This window comes from Fundulus heteroclitus, chromosome 20, assembly GCF_011125445.2.
Source record: "Fundulus heteroclitus isolate FHET01 chromosome 20, MU-UCD_Fhet_4.1, whole genome shotgun sequence".
Classification (NCBI taxonomy): domain Eukaryota; kingdom Metazoa; phylum Chordata; class Actinopteri; order Cyprinodontiformes; family Fundulidae; genus Fundulus; species Fundulus heteroclitus.
The window spans coordinates 20,722,639-20,742,602 of record NC_046380.1 but is presented as its reverse complement, the minus strand read 5'-3'; the positions used below and the strand labels follow the sequence as shown (position 1 = coordinate 20,742,602).

Here is a 19,964-nt window from a genome sequence, read left to right as displayed (position 1 = left end):
CAAGCGCAGAAGGCCCAAGTGGGCGGGTTTCGGGTGTTTTATTTTTCATTCATAAAATATTAATAATTTACCCTCAAATCTACTAGTAACACAGTCCATAATGTTTCGTGATGAAGAATCTTCCGATCAATGCGAAGTGTCAGAAACCAGTGTGGATTTGATTTTATTATCTCCAGTGAAAAATATGTGGCTTAAACTTAAAGCTTTCAGACTTAAGATGAATAAAGCTAAGCCCCAGGAAAGTTTAGGTGACATTTATTTATGTATACCCTTGTTTATTTTAATTAATTCAAGTATTTATTTGCAATGAATATTTCAGTAATCCGTGTTTCTCTATCATTCTTGAATGTGGCGGGACTGGATCTATACGCTGCCCCGGCGTGTAAATGATGCAGACCCACACGAGTCAGTTGTCAACGGCAACGCCAATGCTTCGCGCGTGAGATGTGCTTTAAAGCCACGGAGGCGCCTGACCTTTTTGCAGAGTTCGTCAAACTGCGAGTGTTGGTCACAACAGAGTGCTGATGAATTGTAGACCTAAAATAAGAGCAAACCGTAATGTTATTATGTCAGGGGGAAAGTCATGAAGGAACTGAGGGGTGGTCCTCGGCATCAAGGAGAAACAGAATTCTACACTTTGACAGTTCGAGAAGGCGGGGTCTGCAAAGCTGATTTTGGTGTTGGTCCTATGCGTTGGTGTATATATTAATATATATCATTGGATCCTAACACCAATTAACAATGCCTTCATTGCCCCCAACATCTATTTATTTAGTTTTCTATCGATAGTATGGATGATTTTGATGTTTTAAACTTTATTTATTAAGTGTTCACTTGTACTACTACCCATTCCTTCATATCAGTGCTATTTAGACTCTTTTAAGTGTAATCTTTAGGACAATGTATTTTATAATAATTTAGCATGCATTTATTTATCCATTCATTAAGTCAAAAGACATTTGATGCTAATTCTTCTTTTTTTATTGGAATTGCTCTTTTGTAAATATTTATCCATTTATTCAGGCTACTCGTTTTTTGTTAGATGTTAATATTTTACTGTGCAGATTTAAGGAACTGTAAATACAATAATTTTGTTGCACCTCTAGTTCTCCTCGTACTTGGCAGTCATTCGTAATTGGATTTGATCTGAACTGAATTAATCTGAGTTGAACTGTATTCATGTTCAAAATTATGATTTAAACATGGCCTGGAAGCCAACAAACGATTTCAGATTACGCTTTTTTTAAGATACAACATAGAAATTATAATTTATGTCTAAGATTATCTGTAAATTCTGAAGGAAATTTTAGTAGCGATTTGATCAAAGCGTCGTGTTTTCGACCTGAACATCAAAAGTAATGGTGACCATATCAAGCGAACCCTAAGCACTGTATAGACGTCCGACATATTGCCTGTTAAATGGGTCACATTTAGTATACATAACATAGTAATCGAAAACATTTATTTTACATCATACTTCCAGAAAATATTTATTTCCACGCCGCAGTTGAAAATGCGTAGCACAGTGTAATTAAAACAGGCAAAACTCGTACTATTTGCAATTCTACACAGGCGCGACGGACAGCATGTAATCTCTCACAGGACCTTCTTAAAGCGGTGATTGTAGGAAAATTGCTGCTACGACTTCGAAAACAGAGAAAGAGACAGACAATAATTAGAGACTACACATTGTTCTGTGTCAATTATTTTGTTATTTGAACCGTTGTTATTTCGTTAAGTTAACCCCCGCAGTAGTTTATTGACTAAAAACAACCGGAATAGCCCGACCGGCTTGATTTGGTCTTCGCTGGGTGGGTTTTATCCCCGGCTAGTTGGTTAGCCAGCCAGCTAGCTAACTAACGTGAGCAGCAGGCGAGCCTCACATCATTTAAACCTAGTAAGTGTCCCTCGTTTGTCTTTTCTATTTTATTTCGCTTAGAAATGTTTTAAAACAATGTTTCTGCTTGTATATTTTCTTAGACTTCATCTTCGTCAAAGGAGGAGTATATGTTATTTAAACTTAGCCAACCTTCTGTCTGGGTATGCTAATTTCTGTAAACTGAGATTTCCTGTGGTATTTGTAGGGCTTTCTCAGGGGGATTTTTTTTTTCTTTCTTTAAAAGCTGTGTTTTTTTCTTTCTGAAAAGGGTTTCGCGTAATATCCACCCAGTAGCTAATTAGCCCCAGCTTTCTGTCGTTTCTGATGATTGCGCCTGGCACTTGACTCGGCTCAGACTGCCGTCAATTTACTCACTAATTAGCAAGCGGCACTAACAACAGAAATGGTCTCCATCAATGTTACGCAGGCGTCAGATTAATTAATTAATTTGGAAGTAGTTTTTTTATAAGTAACTTTTTTTTTATTCAAATGTTTCAAATGGCTTTTTATTATTATTTAAATTCGTTTTATTATTAGTTTGCAGCGAGTGCCTAATATTAAAAATGTTATATTCTAGAGGAGTTGTGTATCTGAGGCGTAATGGTCTAATTCGAAGCTGCAATAAACCATCTTTCAAGCTGATCCCCCATATTGTATTTAGGTTGGAAAATGGGTAGCAGCGTTTAAAAAAATAATGGGTTAATTCATTAGTCTGGTTATCCGCATTGGTGGGTACCAGGTGACGAAAACGACAGATATTAGTACCAGGCATTGAGAAAAAGATCAAGTTCTTAGTTACACTGGGAAAAAGGACAGGGTGCTCGGAATAAATTATAAAACACAAAATGAATCAAACAAAGGCAGCATAAATGTCACCAATTCCCTAACTTATACAGATTTAGTGATGGCAGCTGGACTAAAGTTGTTTTTGTACCTGGTTTAGGGACTGCAAAGCTATGACTAGTGCACAGGTCGGCTGTCTGTGGCACCAGACCCCCAGGTGGCTGTTTAGGCCTTTCTGTAGCACTTAGTAAAAAAACAAATGTGTTTTTTTTTTTTTTTTTATACAAAAAACTAATGGGAAGTACTACAGTTGGGAGATAACTCTATAGTTCCTTGTGTTGTGACATTATGCACCATCTGTGATGATCCAAAAAGTGCATGAGACTGAACACACTGCAGATTGAACATTCATTTCTTTTGCATTTGGATACAGGAGAACCTGTCCCTCCATTTACACCAAAGGTTGTGACCAAATGTCTATCTCAGAAATCTTCTGTTAATGTTCTTTTGAATGTTCAAACTTCATGTGCTCGACTAAATATAAACCACTCTACGCACTTTAGTCATTTACTCGACCAAAAGGTCTGGTTTGTGTAGAAAACCATATTTTTACATTGTAAAATGACAATGAAAAACACAGACAGGGTCTAAATTTTTTCTGCTTTAATCCTCAATATTGTCAATTCTTATATTAAGATATGCCTTTTTTTATAGCAGGCTTTATGAGAGGTGTCTGATAAATGTCTTCAGGTTCAAATGTAGATCTTCTAGGTGCTGTCAATCGTCAGGTTTTATGTATGACCAAAAGGAAAAACGGCTTTGTTTTTTCTTCTCTGCATGGTTTAAATGTAGAATCAATGTTCCTATCAAGAGTCCATGTCTGCTTTAAATGGGAGGGACTGCTTTTTAATGTGTAAAACACTGCTTAAAAAATGCCAACACAAGAAAATTACTTAAGCTGAACTAAGGTGTGGAAACATTTCTCATGAAATTACAAGATTGAAAATGTGGAAATATACATTTAGAATGTACTGATATTATTGGCACATTTTTCTGTATTCTTGGTAACCAGTAGAGGTATGTCATTCAATATAAAGAAAAATCTGTGGAAAACTATTTCCAACCTCACTTTTAGTATTTTTAGCATTTTTGACATAGAGAAAGCGTCTTTGCATAGGCTCCATAGAAAGACGTTTAGATGTGTATTAATTCCCAGTCTGCCTGCCCCTTGGTATACAAGTAATTGAAAAATTATTTGGTTGACTTAAATTTTGACTCTTGATGAATTGAATGTTTTTTTTTTATTGGACTAAGGTTAAAGTAATGCTTTGCTCAACAAACCAGAGGAGCTGGTAGTGTCCACTGAATTTGAGCTAAAATTGGTCCTGCAGACTCACTGGAGGCAAAAAATCCTACTATTGGTACGTAAGACAGTCTTAATGTTGCTACCTTTCTTCCAGCAGAACCTGCTTGGGCTTGGAGCCGTTTGCTTCGTTCTGCGTTCCACGGTTCCACCATGGAGAAAGATGCCAGCGAACAGCAGAGGAACGGTGACGCGGCTGCAGACCAGCCCAAGTCAAAGCCTGGAGCCACTGCTCCGTTCAGATACACCAAGGTGATGACACGGGTTGGCTGGCGACCCAAAGATGATCCCCATGCAGAGATCTACTTAATACAACTCAACTGTTAATGTTTGTTTACAGGAAGAGCTTCTGGATATAAAGGAGCTGCCGATTTCCAATGAACGACCTGAATGTCTGTCTGAGAAATATGACAGGTAAGAACATTTATCTGTGTGCTGAAGGAAATCCAGGTAGATGTGAAAGATCAACGTAATCAGATCCTGGCATTGGTTTTCCACTTGAATGCCTACAAAGCTTGATTCCAGTTATCTTGTGTTTTTATTTTGTAAGCCACACTTGAGCATGATACTTAACGAGTATTTTGACATTCGGTGTAGCTTTTATCTTAACTGTTGGTTGTGAACTTTCCTTCAATACTGTCGTACTACACCGCGTTTCTGCTACATGCAATTGATCATGGCGCACCACCACGGCAAAATAAACGCCGTCACGCCTTCAGAATGAAGTTGTTGGTTTTTTTTAAGATGTATTAAAATAATGTAAAGTATATCTCTCGCTCATATAATATTTATAGTTTAAATTTGCCCACTTATACTAACTGTAATCTAAGTCTGAAATTAATTTAAATATCATGAAAAGTAAAATCTGCTTTATTTTGAAAATCAAATGCCGCCTGCTTGTTCCTGTCTGGCTGCTAGCAGCTGCTGCAGGGTTGCTCTCAGGAGGGAAAGCAGACTAGAGAAAACAATCTGGTGTTGTCCATTTAGTTGCATTTTTGCTTTAATGACGACTTTACCAAACACAGAACCGTTCTGTAGTCGGTCTATTGAATGGATTCAAGCAATGTATTAAAATTCATGTCATTTTTTTTAATTTTATTTTTTATAAAGGTAACTTTTAGTTCAGAACACATTTAATCACTATTTTAATTTTTTTTTTTTTGGTCTTTGCAAAGGCTCTCCTACAGCCTGGGCCCCAAATGTATAAACAAATATGCAAATTAGATGATGATGATATACCCCCCCCCCCCCCCCCCCCCCCCCCCAAACAAAAAAAAGATTCCCTAGAGGAATCCCTGCTACATTTGTTTTCAGAGTGCTTTATAATTCACTGTCTCATTGATGACTGGCTTTGAGTCATAACCAAATATTTCTCAAGGCTTGGAAACGATGATTAGGTGCATATCATGCATTGAGCAGTCTTGTCCTGCCTGGCCTAGAACAAGTTTCTGATTACCTTCAGAAAGCAAGATGGCATTATATCTCCTCTTTGCAGAAACAATCAGTCAATGTTCGCTTGCATTTGGACAACCAGAGTTTTTATCGTGATGTTTGCAATCTGTCTGCTGACCACATGGCTCTTAAAAAAAAAAAAAAAAAAAAAAGTGGTGTCTGGTGTTTTTACTATTGCAGGTAATATTGACTTAGTACATGAAAAAGTTTCTTGGTTCCTAAAGGCTTGGTGCAACTGACAACTACAAGTTTGCTTTTGTTATCTTTAAATTATGTCTGTTTGAGATGACAAACTTTGAGTTGCTACCTGAATCGTAAAATATTGGCTAGCTCTGCAGTTTCTTTACTGATATCACTTCAAAGTAACTGAAGATGACTTAAAAATGACATTTGTATTTATGGTCATTGGTTTGAGGAAAAACATGACAAGTTGCATATTGCACAGCAGAGATGATTAACAAGTTGGATTGTCATGTTCTAGTGTGTGGAGTGTTCCCGGAGGACAAACGAGCACGCTGCCTGTTGAATGTGACGGGTAGCCAATCAGAACGTGAGAAAGGGAATCCAAAATGCATAAAACAAAACTGCCGTAGGGCACCAGAAAGTACGCCAGTGGTGGAGGTCCAAGTTGTCAATATGTGGCCGGCGAGTTAGTTACATCAACACCCCCCTTTTTTTTTTTTTTTTTTTTCTTGTTAAAATTTGTCTACAAACTATCACCATTACTTCTCGTCTGCCTTGTTTATTTTCCATTTGACATCTATTTTTTTTGTTCATGTATTGTTTGGACAGACTCCACACACTGGCATTAATAAGTAATTTTGAACTGAAAACAGTTTTGGTTCTACAAAGGTAAATTACATTTTGTTTTATATATTTTTATTGTCCTGTGTGGGATCTCCCAGGTTTTAAACATCAACCAACAGTTTGAGAGCCTTACTGTGAACCAGGCATACAACCTGTGAATGTTTCCTTTCAAATTAGCTTAATGGCTCTTATGTCAAACTTCTGCATCCTGTTTTTTTTACAGAAGTGAGAAACTTATTCCAGGGTTTTTATTTTTTAAAGATTCCTCAGTTCTTCTGGTTGTTAAACTTTGTCCAGAGCAAAAATTAGAAAATCCGTCGTCCCTTTCTTGTCCTGAGATGTGCATTTTAATGCTATTTGATCTTTTTTCTTTCTCCCCCAAATAATTCTCAAGATGGTATTTAAAACAAAACTGTTTATATGAATTTACAGTTCACTGCTCCTGCTTAGTTTAAGCTTCTTTATAATGTTTGAAATTGAGCTGCAAGCAAAAAGCCAGAAGTAGTCCTGCTTTGATTAAAACTTGCACAAGGCAACAGTTTTATCGGGAAGTTGGTCTGAAATGTTTAAAGTTAATACCAATGTTCTCTGTAATTGGATATTTCCTGTCTTTGAATTTTTCTAAATCTTTTGATCAGGCTTGATCAACTCCTTTTTTTTTTTTTTAATGGAGTTTGACAACCTGCACATAAATAGTTTACCTTTTTAATGCAAAGACATTTAGTAATTCAGCATTCGGTAACATTAGCTTTTACTCTAACCATTATTTATTTTTTTTTTTCCTCCATGTTTCTAATTGATCCAGTGATGGCGTCTGGGACCCGGAGAAATGGCATGCCTCCCTGTACCCCACCTCAGAGAGAAGCTCCCCAATTGAAGGCTTTAAAAAGGACTACATGGATGAAAGAGTTCATCTGAAACGCAGAATCCCAGGTAGACGGGCTGTTCAAGTATCTTCAGGGTTTTTGAAGTCCTGCATTTAATCATCGCAATCTCTGGTCCTAAAAATGCCCAGATGTTTATTTTAAAACTTGATCTTTAGTTCCATGTAGTTAAATGTTAAATTCATCTCATTTGTTTTTTGAAGCGGGTTGCATTTATTTGTTCAGTCGTGCAGCTCTAGTGGAGAAATCTGGAAGTAGTTGAGTTAAAACCCACCAATGCAAGTTGACTAACAGTCTGCTGTGGTCTAGTAGTATCGAATTCAAGTCCATTAAGTTAATTTTGTGATAGTCGGTACTTAAGGAGGGTAAAATTTGGTATTTATATAAAAAAAAGTAATTGTTCGGACCGAACGTGGTGTCCGGGGAATTTCCGCCTGCACCGTGTGTCTCGCTTTCACAAACGTGTAACATTGGGTTCATCGCGTCATAGATGGGAGAAGTTTTTGTCCTCTTGTCTGTTCAACTCAACATGGCGGACGGGGATTTTACCAAGAGAGTCCAGTGCTGCATTTAATGGGGGAAAACGGCACAACAACGCTGGCTTCCCTGCTATGAAGCTCAGACAGAAGCAGCGGGCAGCCGGTCCAGTTCTGGAGCTACAAGAGGAGGAATGATTTAACAATCCTTTAGAGGGCTAAATTAAAACAGCTTTTTTCAAAGCTACACAAACTTGTAAAGAGCATTCTTCATGCTTCATAATTTTTAGAACTCCTATTTTGATTGGGGAAAAAAAAAGCTTTGTCTCTGCTGCGCTCCTTCACTGTGCATCGCAACAACCAGTCCCTGATTGGTTGCTGAGACACGATTTTATTAACTCAGGCAAAAGTCACCGCTGGCTGCTTTGCACAGTGAGGATATAAATCCATCGTTCACACTGCAGTCGGTCCGAACGCACCTGCAGAACAGAAACCCTGAATATGAGCTATAAGTTCTTTGTTTTGGTCCGGTTGACAATTAAAATTTTGGTGCAAAACGATCCGCTTTGTCTGGATTATAATGGGGGGGGGAATCAAGAGATCTGTTTAGGCTTTAAAAAGGTTATCGACCTGGGTGTGAATATTTCTGTGCCTCTAAAGCTGTAAAACTGTGTGTGTGTTTTTTATTATTAGATCCCCGTGAGCGGTTGAAGGAGGACGACCTGGACGTCGTGCTCAGCCCACAGCGACGTAGCTTCGGTGGTGGATGTCAAGGCAACGCTGTATCCGCAGCCAACAGCCGGCCCCCGGCGAGCCCGCTGGAAAATAAGGAAAACGAGACTCTCCGTCTCGGAGGGGCTCGCAGAATTGGCAGCGGGCGCATCATCGCTGCTCGGGCCTTTGAGAGAGAAGCTCGTGCAGAGAAGGAGAGGGAGCGGGAGAGAGACTTCAAAGATAAAAGATTCAGGGTGGGTGATGGTTCTTTCCCTCTCAGTCCCTCTGACTTGTATTTGTGCTCATTCTGGCGTTTAAGTGTTCAGGTCATGACTCTTATTTTACTCTAAAAAGCACCGACTCAAGTCCTATTTTTGCCTGGCTGTGAGCAGTTGGTGAGAACCTCACGGTTACGCATGCTTACTGGGCTTTATGCGTCCCGCAGAGAGATTACGGTGACAAGCGCGTGTTTGGTGAAAGGAGGAGGAACGACTCGTACGCAGAGGAGGAGCCGGAGTGGTTCTCCGCCGGCCCCACAAGCCAGTCGGAGACGATCGAACTCATCGGGTTTGACGACAAAATCTTGGAAGAGGACAAACGCAGAAGCAAGCGATCAAGAAAGCGAACGGACTCTGTGAAGGAAGGCACGTCGAAGCCCGGTTTCTTGAATTTTAACACCAGGTCACGATAACGCCGCTTTAACTTCTTAAATGTTTCTCTGCGCAGCGGTGGAATGCAACGGCGGAATAGCCGAGGAGCCAGAAGTCCCTCGGCAGTCTACGGCTGATCAAGAAGTCCCCCATCCAGATTTCCTTCCGGATCAGTCAGCTGGGGACTTTGACTTCAACGAGTTCTTCAACATAGAGAAAACGATGCCAGGACTGGCCTCTGTAAGTACCGGGTGCACCGTTCTGCTAGTCAAGGTAATCGTGTCACATAAGGGGCCTTTCTCCAACCACCTCACTTGATTTGGTTTTCTATCTTCTAGTTTTTATAAGAGTCAAGGGTTTTCAAGCCAGAATTGCATACTTATTAATTTTTACACTTGTGGCAGTTTTGCTTCAATTGCATCATCTTGTCTGTCTTCATCATAATAGTTTTATTTTAAAGCATTAAAATGTGTCGGCCCAAGACTGCTTGTGCTGCACTGGCTTGATCTCACTGACCGTCCTCCCTAAGCGGTGCTTTTTATCATTACTCTGGTCTTTGGGGCTCTTGCATGGGGTTACAGGGGTTGGAAAGGTGTCACGATCCGAATTTATGCCCATCGTACCTTCGTTTAGAACATTGTTAGCGTCTGAAGAGTCAAATCAAATACAACTCCAAACTAAAGCTGGTCTGTGGCCATAAACTCAGTGCGGTATGATACAGCAGCTCGTCCAGTGACGCTGCCTACCCCATATCCTGGCACTTTTGGTGCTAGATTGATGGAAAACGCACTAAACGTAAGTGTCACGTTTTGATTTTGCAGTCTTTGGTGTGTCATTTATTTATTTTTTTTATTCGTTCTGTCTGTATCAAAGGCTCCTGTTTCTGTCTTTCAGATGATAGAGGATGTTTTGGGAGAGGGTCCTGTGTCAGTTAGCCGCTTCAGTCAGTGGTTTTCCAATACCATGAGCCCTTCAGGCAGCCAGTCCAGCAGTTTGAGGTCCACTCCTCATGAGGAGCTGGAAAAACTTGCAGGCAAGTGATTATGAATCTCCTCAGTGTGTCCCGTTTCTAACTGTGATAGCTGTGATGTTCACAGCCTGATCTAATGAACGCTGATTTTTTTTTTTTTTTTTTTTTTTTTTGCTGCAACGCACAACTCACTCTGGGTCCTTTTTTTTTATTTACTGAATTTACCCATCAGAGCAATGGTGGGTCAGTTTTTGTCTTTTTATGCATCTAAAGAGGCTTAAATTGTCCTTGGACTGGATCTCTTTAAAGGGCTCGACCCACGTTGCACACCTACCAGCCAAGGGTCTGCGCCGTACTTCACACCTATTCAGCCATCGGAGGGCAAAGACAAAGTGGACATCGTGGAGCTGCTGCACAAGGCCAAAATAGACCTGAAGCCCCTCCTGTCCACGCTGTCCGTCAACAAAGCACGGCTACGAGAAAGCAGTGAGTAATGACTCTGTACACATTCCTCAGCTCCACTGTTTGTCATTGGTGCTCATCTCAAAGTTGTATTTTTTAATTTTTCCTCCATGTGCCGGGTGTAGCTTAGGTCTACTTAATACGTTCGTAACTTCTCCCACAAGACCACATTTTAGAAAGGGCAGACACTTTTGATCACAACCTCAGGGTTTTTTTTTTTGTTTTGTTTTTTTGGGGAGGGGGGTTTTAAGCAATTGTTTCACCCGTAAATAAAAAAAACTTGGATCTTGCTGAATTTATAGATCTCTGCAATAAGTTTTTTGAATGGTTTCCTGGCATTAGTTTTCTAGACTGAACAATTGAACAGTTTTAAAGCATAAACCTCCCTCAAGGTCTAATTTGGTTAGTTTAATTCAATAAAGTATTAAGATTTGTCTTTTATATATCCAAATATAATGAATCAATAATGAAAACGCTTGACTGAAATGGATGAGAGGGAAAATGTTAACAATAGAGCTCAATTTACTCTGTTTAAAAAAAAAAAAGAAGCAATTTTGCAAAGAAATACAAAATTTTTCATATACTGCAATCAGCTGGAAGACTCCTTCTTGGAATCTCATTAAAGAACTTTACAGGTTAAAATGGTAAATGTGGAATCGGTCATGAATACTTCAGACGTTTATACTTGCTATGTAAGTAAAACTGATTATTCTATATTCTCCAGTCTTTTTAAACCAGGTTTGTCTTTTGCCCTCTGTCCTCAGCCAACTCGGGGGTGGTGCTCTCTCTGGAGGAGGTTGAAGGCGAGATGAAGGGAATGAAGCTCTGCTCAGAACCACACGTGCGGAAGGTGTCCCCTCCACAGGGGGGGAACGGCACGCCCTTCATGGCCGAGCACCTGGAGGAGGCTCTGACCGGTGGCTCTCTGAGCCGGCCTCGCTGCCGCGACACAGACATGTCCGCCTTTAATAAACTGGTCAGCAGCATGAAGGCAAGTGGAACTCTGCCAACTCACCCCAAACTCAACACAAACAATGTGAGTATTTTTTTTTCCTGCCGTTTCTGCCAGCTGCTTGCTATAGATGTCTAACACCGCTTTTGCATGCTGCAGTGGGTACGATCTGACCCGGCCCCTTGCTTTTGATCTAAAACCTAACAACTCTGTAGTAAACTGTAAAGATGGTGGGCATAAATTTTTTACCATTTTGAAGGGTTACGTGCTGTGTAAATTTTGGTTGCAGCAGTTCTTTGTGCAAGTTGCTTCAAAAAGGAGTTGAATTTTAAAACCAAAACCATATAAGTGGTGATTGGAGGAAATGGCTTTAAGTAGAATTCAAAAGAAATGGCAGCTGGCATGAAGGACTGACTCAGCTTCACGTTTGTTCACCTATCTCTATCGGGGATGTTCGGATTTGGTGTGGATTTCTCACAAATGCTGTTTTTTGGATAAGTGTGTGGGGAGAATGGCAAGCAATGCAACTTATAACCCTCTTTTTATTGCAGCAACCTTCAGATCCAAGCGTGGTGCCGCTGTCTGGTCATGTACCTCCTCAGCAACAGAAAAATATATTTCAGGTGTGTATGCCATCTTTCCTCTGCATCTGTGAGGTCTCGCATCGTCACAGATGCAGATTATTGTTGCTCAAAATTTGGGACAGTTTTGGGCAGAACTTGCTGTGGGTGGCGGCGTGACTGTGTGGGATTGTGAAAGGTTGGAACATTTGCTGAGTTGGAGAGATGATGGTCTCCATATGAGCTCTGCAAGAAAACATTTTCCATGTCCAATCATCAAAGCAAAGAGGGGGTGTTCTCACCAACGCGTTGTCTGAAGGAGAAAAATATTCTAAAGCAAAGATCTTCAGCAAAAGCAAGATGCTTATTTTGTAGCTGTTGATCCAATTATCTTCTATTTAAAAAAACAAAACATCTGAGTGAAACGTCAACTTTTTTAAAAATCCTCTTAATGTTTTAAACACACAACTCTTGAAATGACAAATCAAGTGTGCCTTAACGTTATTTAAAAGGTTATTTTTCTAAACTATTTTCTGTGTTAACCATATTGGATACAATATTTTTGGGGCATTTCTGGATAGGGATGCAAACAATAGTCTTACAATTAATTGTCGAATAAAGGTTTATTAGATTTAGATTTGTTTGTTGTGGTTATTAACGTCTGATTAGACGGACCTTCATTCAGTGTTATGTTGCCTTCATCCAGATGAGGGCGATGCTGCTCATCATCAAGCAAAGTTAGACCATGATAGGAAAAATAATTATGGCGCAGGCCTGCCAGAACATGAAATGGTCCAAATAGAGTCCGGTGTAGGATTTGTTTTTTACTGCTTGACGACAGGGATGCAAAATGCACTTATTTGTTTGAAAAAAATAAAATAAAAAATTAACACTCAAGCTCCTTAAGTTGTCACCTAAATGGCACCATTCGGCCACGCTGCATGGCGGAGCAGAGTCAACTTCTCAACCAAAACCGATGCGATGACAGAAAAGCGGAGGACATTGCACAAAAACATTTCAACATAATGGACACAATGCCAAAAGTGCACGGCTGATGGTGAGGACAAGTGTGACTGAAAATGAAAACATTCAAACTGGTGGGATGCAACGCTACCATTTTCACATGGGTTTGGTTTGGGTCTGGTTAGCTCAGCTGAACATCGTCCGTGTTTACATGTGGAGTCGAGGTTAGTTTATCCTACCAACCAGCTCTTTGGCTCCACCACAGCCTCCTTTCAAAAGCTACAAATCAACCCTTTGTTGATCTACAGTTGTGCTTGACAGTTGTAAAAATTGCACAAATGAATCAGTCCTTCTAGCTGGACTTCTTTGGCCTCCAGATTTTTTATTTTTATCCCCGCCCGCACAGAATAGTCAGATAAAATTAGGCTTTAGATTTGTTTTCCGTTAAAGGGGGAGAACATTTTGCCCTCCCAGTTAGTGTTATGAGTATAAAGTAAGACTTTTTTTTTTTTTTTTTTTTTTTTTTTTTTCTCTCTAAATTGAGGGTATTGTGTAGTGTTTAGAACTGAATTTAATTTAAAGTTTTTAACTAAATTTTAGATCGACCTTTTAGAGGCAAATCCAACATTGTGATGTCTAATTGGTTGATGCCTGTTAATCTGTTCTCATCGCACAACTATGTCAATGTCAAATTTATTTATATAGCACTTTAAAACAGGCATAGAACTGCACCAAAGTGCTGTACAAGAGTGACAACAACAGAAATGAATAAAACAAAGTATCAAACACTATAATTAAATGCCAAAGAATAAAAATATGAACTATGAAGCCGTTGACCATGTGTCTGTTAGATTTAATTTAAACTTGATAAAGTGAAACGTTTCAATCTCTTCAGGAGCTCCTCGGTGTTCGTAGTAACTCCCCGACACCTTTAGGCGGTCTGATGGGCAACTCTGAGGCCTCGGTGACTTCTGGCCATCATGGCCTACTGCATAAGGGCCCGTCACCCCCTCTGTTTCCACAGAGGGCCCCCTCACCTGATTACTTCAATAACAGGATGCAGCCTCCTGCAGGTAAGCTCATAAAACTGGGAGCAGGCTTTACCTAAATGATCGAGGATTACTCGTTTATAGTTTTTATAAAATGTTCTCTGGACTAAACTGAACCTAACTTTGTTTTTCTGCTAATTCTTCCTGGAGGATTTCCTATTGGTCCTCACGGTTTGCTGCCAGAACAGTTTGCTGACATCCACAGGTCCATGAGTCCTTCTCAGCAGCAGGTTGGTTGCTTTGGTGGATCCAGTGGCAGACATTAGGATTCAGACATCCTTGTTAAAGTAAATGATAGTGAAACGTTTATACCAGCAGAAATTGATCCACATATGGTACTTATTTTTTTTTTGCTTGCATTGGTTGTAGTTGTTTTTCGCCTGAGTTTATAAGTTTAATTGGTGCCTAACTCTTAATGGTATTTTTTGTTGACTCGGATTATTGGCCTTGTTTACAGATTTGATTTCATGTGATTTATTCCCCCAGATGAGGGCGCGGTCTCTACCTGTGAATCAGGCTGACCTGGAAGTCCTGGCTCTCCAGCAGGACCTTGCTCTTCATGCCCACCAATCATTTCAGTCGGGCTACAAGCACCTACAGGACAGGTCTTTCAGAAATAGGCAAGTATTTTATCTACATTTTCCCTCTTGTCTGACACATGACCTCCTTGGCTCTAATGTGATGGACCCCCCCACCCCAAAATATTTTTGTTCTGTGGTAAATGCACTGTAGGCATTTTGACTATAAAATGTTATGCTTGTTTCCCAACTCAAAGCTGCATAAATGTGGATGCAAAATCAGATTTGAGTATATCTGGTGATGTGCAGTGAGGGACGATAACATCCTGGATTAACATGTGCATAACTTTTTGTTCTTCAGGCAAAATGGGCCAAAAGGTTTTAACTGACTGTGTGTTGGATCTCTGAGAGACTTTGCTTTTCAAAGTTATCGTGGCGTAATCACAGAACCATCAGATGTTTAGTTAGTTATAAATGGTCAACAGGATCACAATAGATGTGGAGAAACAAATTAACAGCCAACAGTTCTTGAAAAATCAAACGTGAAGCTGCAAGGAGCCCATTCTCCTCCAGTGGTGTCATATTTCAGAACCGAGCCCAGAAGTACCAGGACTCGGTGCTGGTAGGGAGGACAGAACCCAAGTAATGGGACAACAAATGTCTCAAGACGGGTGTATTTTTCTTTATTTTTCCCCGAAAGGGTTTTTTTTTTTTTTTTTTTTTTTTTTAAAAGGCTGAGAAAAGTAATTCCTGCAGGACCAGATAGACGTATGACCGGATCTGTAACGGGCACAGAGACTCAAATGCCAGCAAGGCAGAGTTTATGTATGGATGGTATTAGTAAAGATGAGCTCATTTTACATATTTTTTATTTATTAATTTTTTTTCTCCCCCAATTGAAAATGGACTCCAAATCTTGTACCAGGTTTTAAACATGTTTCTTGAAGTTGTGGGGCTAAGGGGGAGGGAAAAAAACTTTCAATATGACTGTATGCAGGACTGCTCCATGGCATCAAAGTACTCTGCTGGTGGCTAGTCACCAAAGGCCCTTAGAGTGAAACAATTGACATGACCTTCTTCACCTGGCCCATGTCTTATTGTTGGTGTCCCCCCCCCTCCCTCTTTTTTTTTTTTTTTCCTCCTTAAAGTGCAGAGTTATAAAGGGGGAAAACTGTACAGCCCTATGAACAGTGTGTGTTCCTGTTAATTGATAATTAACAGATCAAGAAACCGAGACTGACCAATTTGGCCACATTTCTTTTCAATTAGCAACAAGCCTTTCGGGTTCTTTATTATTCCTGCTGTAACAATTAGAGGGCAATGTTTCTTTTAGTTCTACAGTTCAAAAGCAAGTATAAACCTCCATTTCACTCTATTAAAGATTAAGGTTTGTGGTTTCTTAAAGGGTGCTGTAGCTCTTAATGATAATAGTGGTCCTCAGTTGCCTAATTGTTAATGCAGTGCATGAATCACACCTGTGCAAACGTCACCTTGCTGAATGTCTGCATCCCTGCGTGTGGAGACTGAGTTGTTCTGTGGGAATGTGTCTGTGTGATCAATAGGCCGCAGCGTGTCAACCGTTCCCCTGGACCTCCGCCTGCTGGAAGGACCTCACCAGGCAACGCCGGCATTAGCATGGTGAGCGGGAACTCTGCCGTCATGTCCTTGTATTTCTGTTGAGTCACTGGAAAAGGAGGTGTTCTTAACTTTACCGTCTTCTTGACGCGCTTGCATTGCAGCTATCCCCGTCGTTTACGCCCACATCTGTGATCCGTAAAATGTACGCGTCAAAAGAGAAAAGCAAGGATGACCAGTCGGCTCGTTCAGAGACTAAGGAGGAAGCAAATCTAAACTCACAAGATGGTACGCAGCAGCTGCTTGCTTTTGCTCTTTCCTGCCTAAAACCTGATGTAACACTGAGGGGGGGGTGTTGTTTTGTGATTTCAGGCGGTAGCTCTCCTAACCACCTCCTGGAATCAATGGATGGTAATGTTGCCCACTCAGTGGGGGTGAAGATCAACTCCCAAACCCTGCAAAATAAAGACCAAGAACGTCTCAGGCCTGGCTCCAGCGGACACCACATGCCTCCGATGGCGCCTCCGGGGTCGTCTTCATCCTTTCCCCGTCCCATCTACCCGGTACCGCTTCTGTCCCACGTCCCCATGGTGCGGCCTCCTCCTCAGCTCCACCCCAACGTGGTTCAGAGGATGCTCGCACAGGGGCTCCCGCCCCAGCAGCTTGGACCTGCCCTGATGCAAGCAGGTTAGTAGTTTCCACCGGCTAAACGCTCGTCCTATTGCTGTTTTTTTAAAGCTCGTTTTGGTCCTGACATTTATGAGCTCTTTGTGTTCCTAATCACAAGGAATCTTTCCACCGCATGTTGACCTCGCACAACTTCAAGGCTTACCTCCGGCCCTGTTGGGACAGCCGCTTTATCCGTTAAGTGCATCAGGACTTCTACCTCCCAGGGCCAATACTCCAATGCAGTTAGCAGTCATGCAGCACCAGCAGCTTCAGGGGCAGAGACCGAGTAAGTCATGGAGTAAACGCGTTTAGGATGTATAAGCTCTCCTTCGATGGAGCTACCTTCTGTTGTTTTTAAGTGACTTTGCAAAATGTACAGCTCCTTTTTATTAAATCACTTTATTTCTCTGTGTTTCAGTGCATGCCGGCGTACCAGGTGCTCAGTCACAAAGCCAGGGCCTCCACCGGACAAACGGCTCCCAGCGACACGGGGCTAGCCCCCCTCCGGGCCTCGCCAAGTGGTTCGGCTCAGATGTGCTGGAACAGCCGCTGCCCTCCATGCCGGCTAAAGTCATCAGTGTAGATGAATTGGAGTTCCGCCCTTAAGATAATTAATCATTTGCTGGAAAGTGATGTTTTTTTTTTTGTTTGTTTTTTTTTTTCCCCCTCTGCCCATCTCCACTTCCTGCTTACCATGACAATGTGAACTTTAATTTGAAAGATGGTGCACAATGGGACACTGTAACAATGCTTTATTTGAACAGATGAGTGGAGATTTATTTTGCCAGCTCTGTTGTTTTTTTTTTTTTTTCTATTAGTAAATAATGTAAAGGCTCAATTGTACAGACCATGAGAGAATCTTATTCTGTGTATATAGCTTTTTTTTTTTTTTTTTTCCTTGTTTGTTCTCCTCTAAACTTGGGAGGGTGAAGTAGTCCTGCAGTTGAACTTGAAACGGGAGATGAATCCGGTAGCATTCCTTTGTAGTGTCCATCTTAACCTCTCTGCGATGATCAGGGCCGCTGCTGGAGAGCAATGGTTGGGTATTTTGAATTAATTGGTGCACCCTCCACTATATATTGAGGCATCCCTAGTGGCTTTTTCCCTGAAGAGGTTATTTATGGTTAAACACTGCAGGAGGATGCAACAAGCTGGTTGTGCCTTTATCTTTATTTTTTGTCGTCTCCTCCCCCTCCACCCACTCCCCGGGTTTCCCTTAATTTCTTCCACTGTATATTCTCTCCAATCCTGTCACAAGAATTCAGCACTGCTCACTGTCATTTGAGGGTGTTTGGGATTCAGCTCTTGTGCTATTAAGTTATAAGAAGCACAAATAGAATTAATAAATAAAACCTTGAGTAAAAAAAAAACTTGCTTGTAAATGTTTTTTGCTTATTACAGAGGTTAAACGTACCTCAAATGGTATTAAAATAAACACTCGGCAACAACAAACATGCAAATGCTTTTAGATTTATGGTGAATCTAAAGCTGAATAAATGTAGAATCCTGCAGTATTTTTTTTTTTTTTAATTGGTTATTTTTATATTTAATGTGTCCAAAATGATTAGGTGTCAAACTTGGTATTTAAAATTATATTGTGTTTTTGAGAAATTTTCTTCCTTGGAGCTGAGAAATGGATGCTATATTATGGCAAAACTACTAATCCCATGATGCAGGGAGGCTTTTCCCTGCATATCTATAAAATAATTACTGCTGAGACTGCCTCATTGTATTCTTAGGCCAACAAAATCGAAACTTTAGTCACTATCAGATATTTAATGAGTGTATTTCTTTTACATGTGCTTGTAAAATTAGGATTTCAATAGTTGGCTAAAACTGGTTAGTATGTGGCGCAAAGCTTTATGTAGAAATGCATTAAAGTTGGATGTTTGTTACAGAAATGCACCGGCCTCAGATTTAAATCACTGACACTGAATTTAAAAAAAAAAAAAAAAAAAAGTCAAACGTATTGAAAAGCAAGAGCGAACACTGCTGGCAAATAATTTATCCGAGGGGGAATAAAGGTAATATGGTGCACAGCAGCGATGGCTTTGTGAATAATTAGATTTACACAGTTGAAAATTGAATTTGGCAAACAATTTTTTTTTCTTTTAGCAGTTTTGATTATCTGAAACACTTAATTACAAAGATGTTTTCAAATAGTTAAGGATAAAAGCTATCAAAAACATCCCGGCCCTATAGGTGGAATGAGTGATTTACCCTCCTTGTGAATCCACTTTACACTTCTTAGTTTCACTAGTCTCTCAGGATTACTACCAGATCATAGAATCAATTAACCGCCTGTATAGTACCCGCCCTACAACATGAAGTAGGCTACGATTTCAAAAAACGGCACATGCTCAGATTGAAATCAATTTATAAAAATAAAGCCATTGACATCCATCAGTCAGGCTGTGGGAATCCAGATGAACATTATCCACAAATTGGAGGAAAATTTTGGAGCTGTGAACATTAACACTAGTTGTGTTAACACCGAACCAGGTGGTTAATATTTTATTTTTTAAATCATTGAGTGCTATATACTAGTTTTATAAATGTTTTAAATATTTTTTTTATCTTAATTATGGGGAAAACATGCTGCATTTATTGATACCAGGAGACCCACACTGATATAAAACAATTTAAAATGTAAACCATGTCACATGTTAATCCATATATGGTTGATTTAAGAGCAAATGTGACATGTTTAATTTCAGATGTTCTTCTTTTCCTTTATTGGCAGATTACAAACAATTTCAAGGTGCATACCGCCACCTACTGTACAACAGTATCTATCTTCACGACCTCCACAATCTACATTCTATTTTTCAGTTTAGTATCATGTAAGTATATAAATAACATAAATATCTTATTTGTCCCCTTCTGTACCTAATATTCCTTTCAAATTCCATTCTCATCCTGCCTTTTGTACCCTTTTAATTTCTCTCAGCTAAATGTACTACACACTGCATTAATATGTTTGACATTTTCTTTCTCTGCACAAACTGCAAACTGTTATTTTCCTTATTCTATATAGAATGTCATTTAGTAATGTATGACTTACCCATAATCTCATTATCACATCTTTTCTATTTTTTCCTCCTAAGTTCTTTGATACTACTGACTTTTGTATTTTACATAAGTCTCTTCCTTTCTTGTCTTCATTCCGTCTTTTCTGCCATATTTCCAATTATTTAGCTTTGATTATTACTTTACCCTCACCTTTCCCAAAAAGCAT

At 40.0% G+C, this 19,964-nt stretch overlaps 1 protein-coding gene across 3 annotated transcripts; it reads left to right on the top strand.

Annotated features, from left to right (window-relative positions):
- The first annotated feature begins 1,604 nt into the window (after positions 1–1,604).
- Positions 1,605–18,096, top strand: eif4enif1 (eukaryotic translation initiation factor 4E nuclear import factor 1). Of its 3 annotated transcripts, none has more exons than XM_012872682.3 (19): positions 1,605–1,897; positions 4,126–4,277; positions 4,366–4,439; positions 7,090–7,217; positions 8,338–8,612; positions 8,804–9,002; positions 9,085–9,248; positions 9,903–10,041; positions 10,288–10,464; positions 11,205–11,476; positions 11,944–12,015; positions 13,811–13,988; positions 14,115–14,194; positions 14,451–14,584; positions 16,045–16,120; positions 16,222–16,345; positions 16,430–16,744; positions 16,845–17,012; positions 17,145–18,096. In XM_012872682.3, the coding sequence occupies exons 2-19, from the start codon at positions 4,179–4,181 to the stop codon at positions 17,330–17,332; spliced, it is 2,862 nt and encodes a 953-aa protein (XP_012728136.2). In that variant the 5' UTR covers positions 1,605–1,897; positions 4,126–4,178; the 3' UTR covers positions 17,333–18,096. The 3 variants fall into 3 exon arrangements, with proteins under 3 accessions (XP_012728136.2, XP_012728137.2, XP_012728135.2); XM_012872683.3 differs by having other exon boundaries at positions 4,123–4,277; positions 11,205–11,431; XM_012872681.3 differs by having other exon boundaries at positions 4,123–4,277.
- The last annotated feature ends 1,868 nt before the right edge of the window (positions 18,097–19,964 follow it).

Excerpts from the sequence above, each read along its gene's own strand:
- eif4enif1 (XM_012872682.3), top strand. The coding sequence starts at position 4,179 with ATGGAGAAAGATGCCAGCGAACAGCAGAGGAACGGTGACGCGGCTGCA. Across the intron at positions 8,613-8,803 it reads TCAAAGATAAAAGATTCAGG|AGAGATTACGGTGACAAGCG; the intron begins GTGGGTGATGGT and ends TGCGTCCCGCAG. Across the intron at positions 16,745-16,844 it reads ACCTGCCCTGATGCAAGCAG|GAATCTTTCCACCGCATGTT; the intron begins GTTAGTAGTTTC and ends CCTAATCACAAG.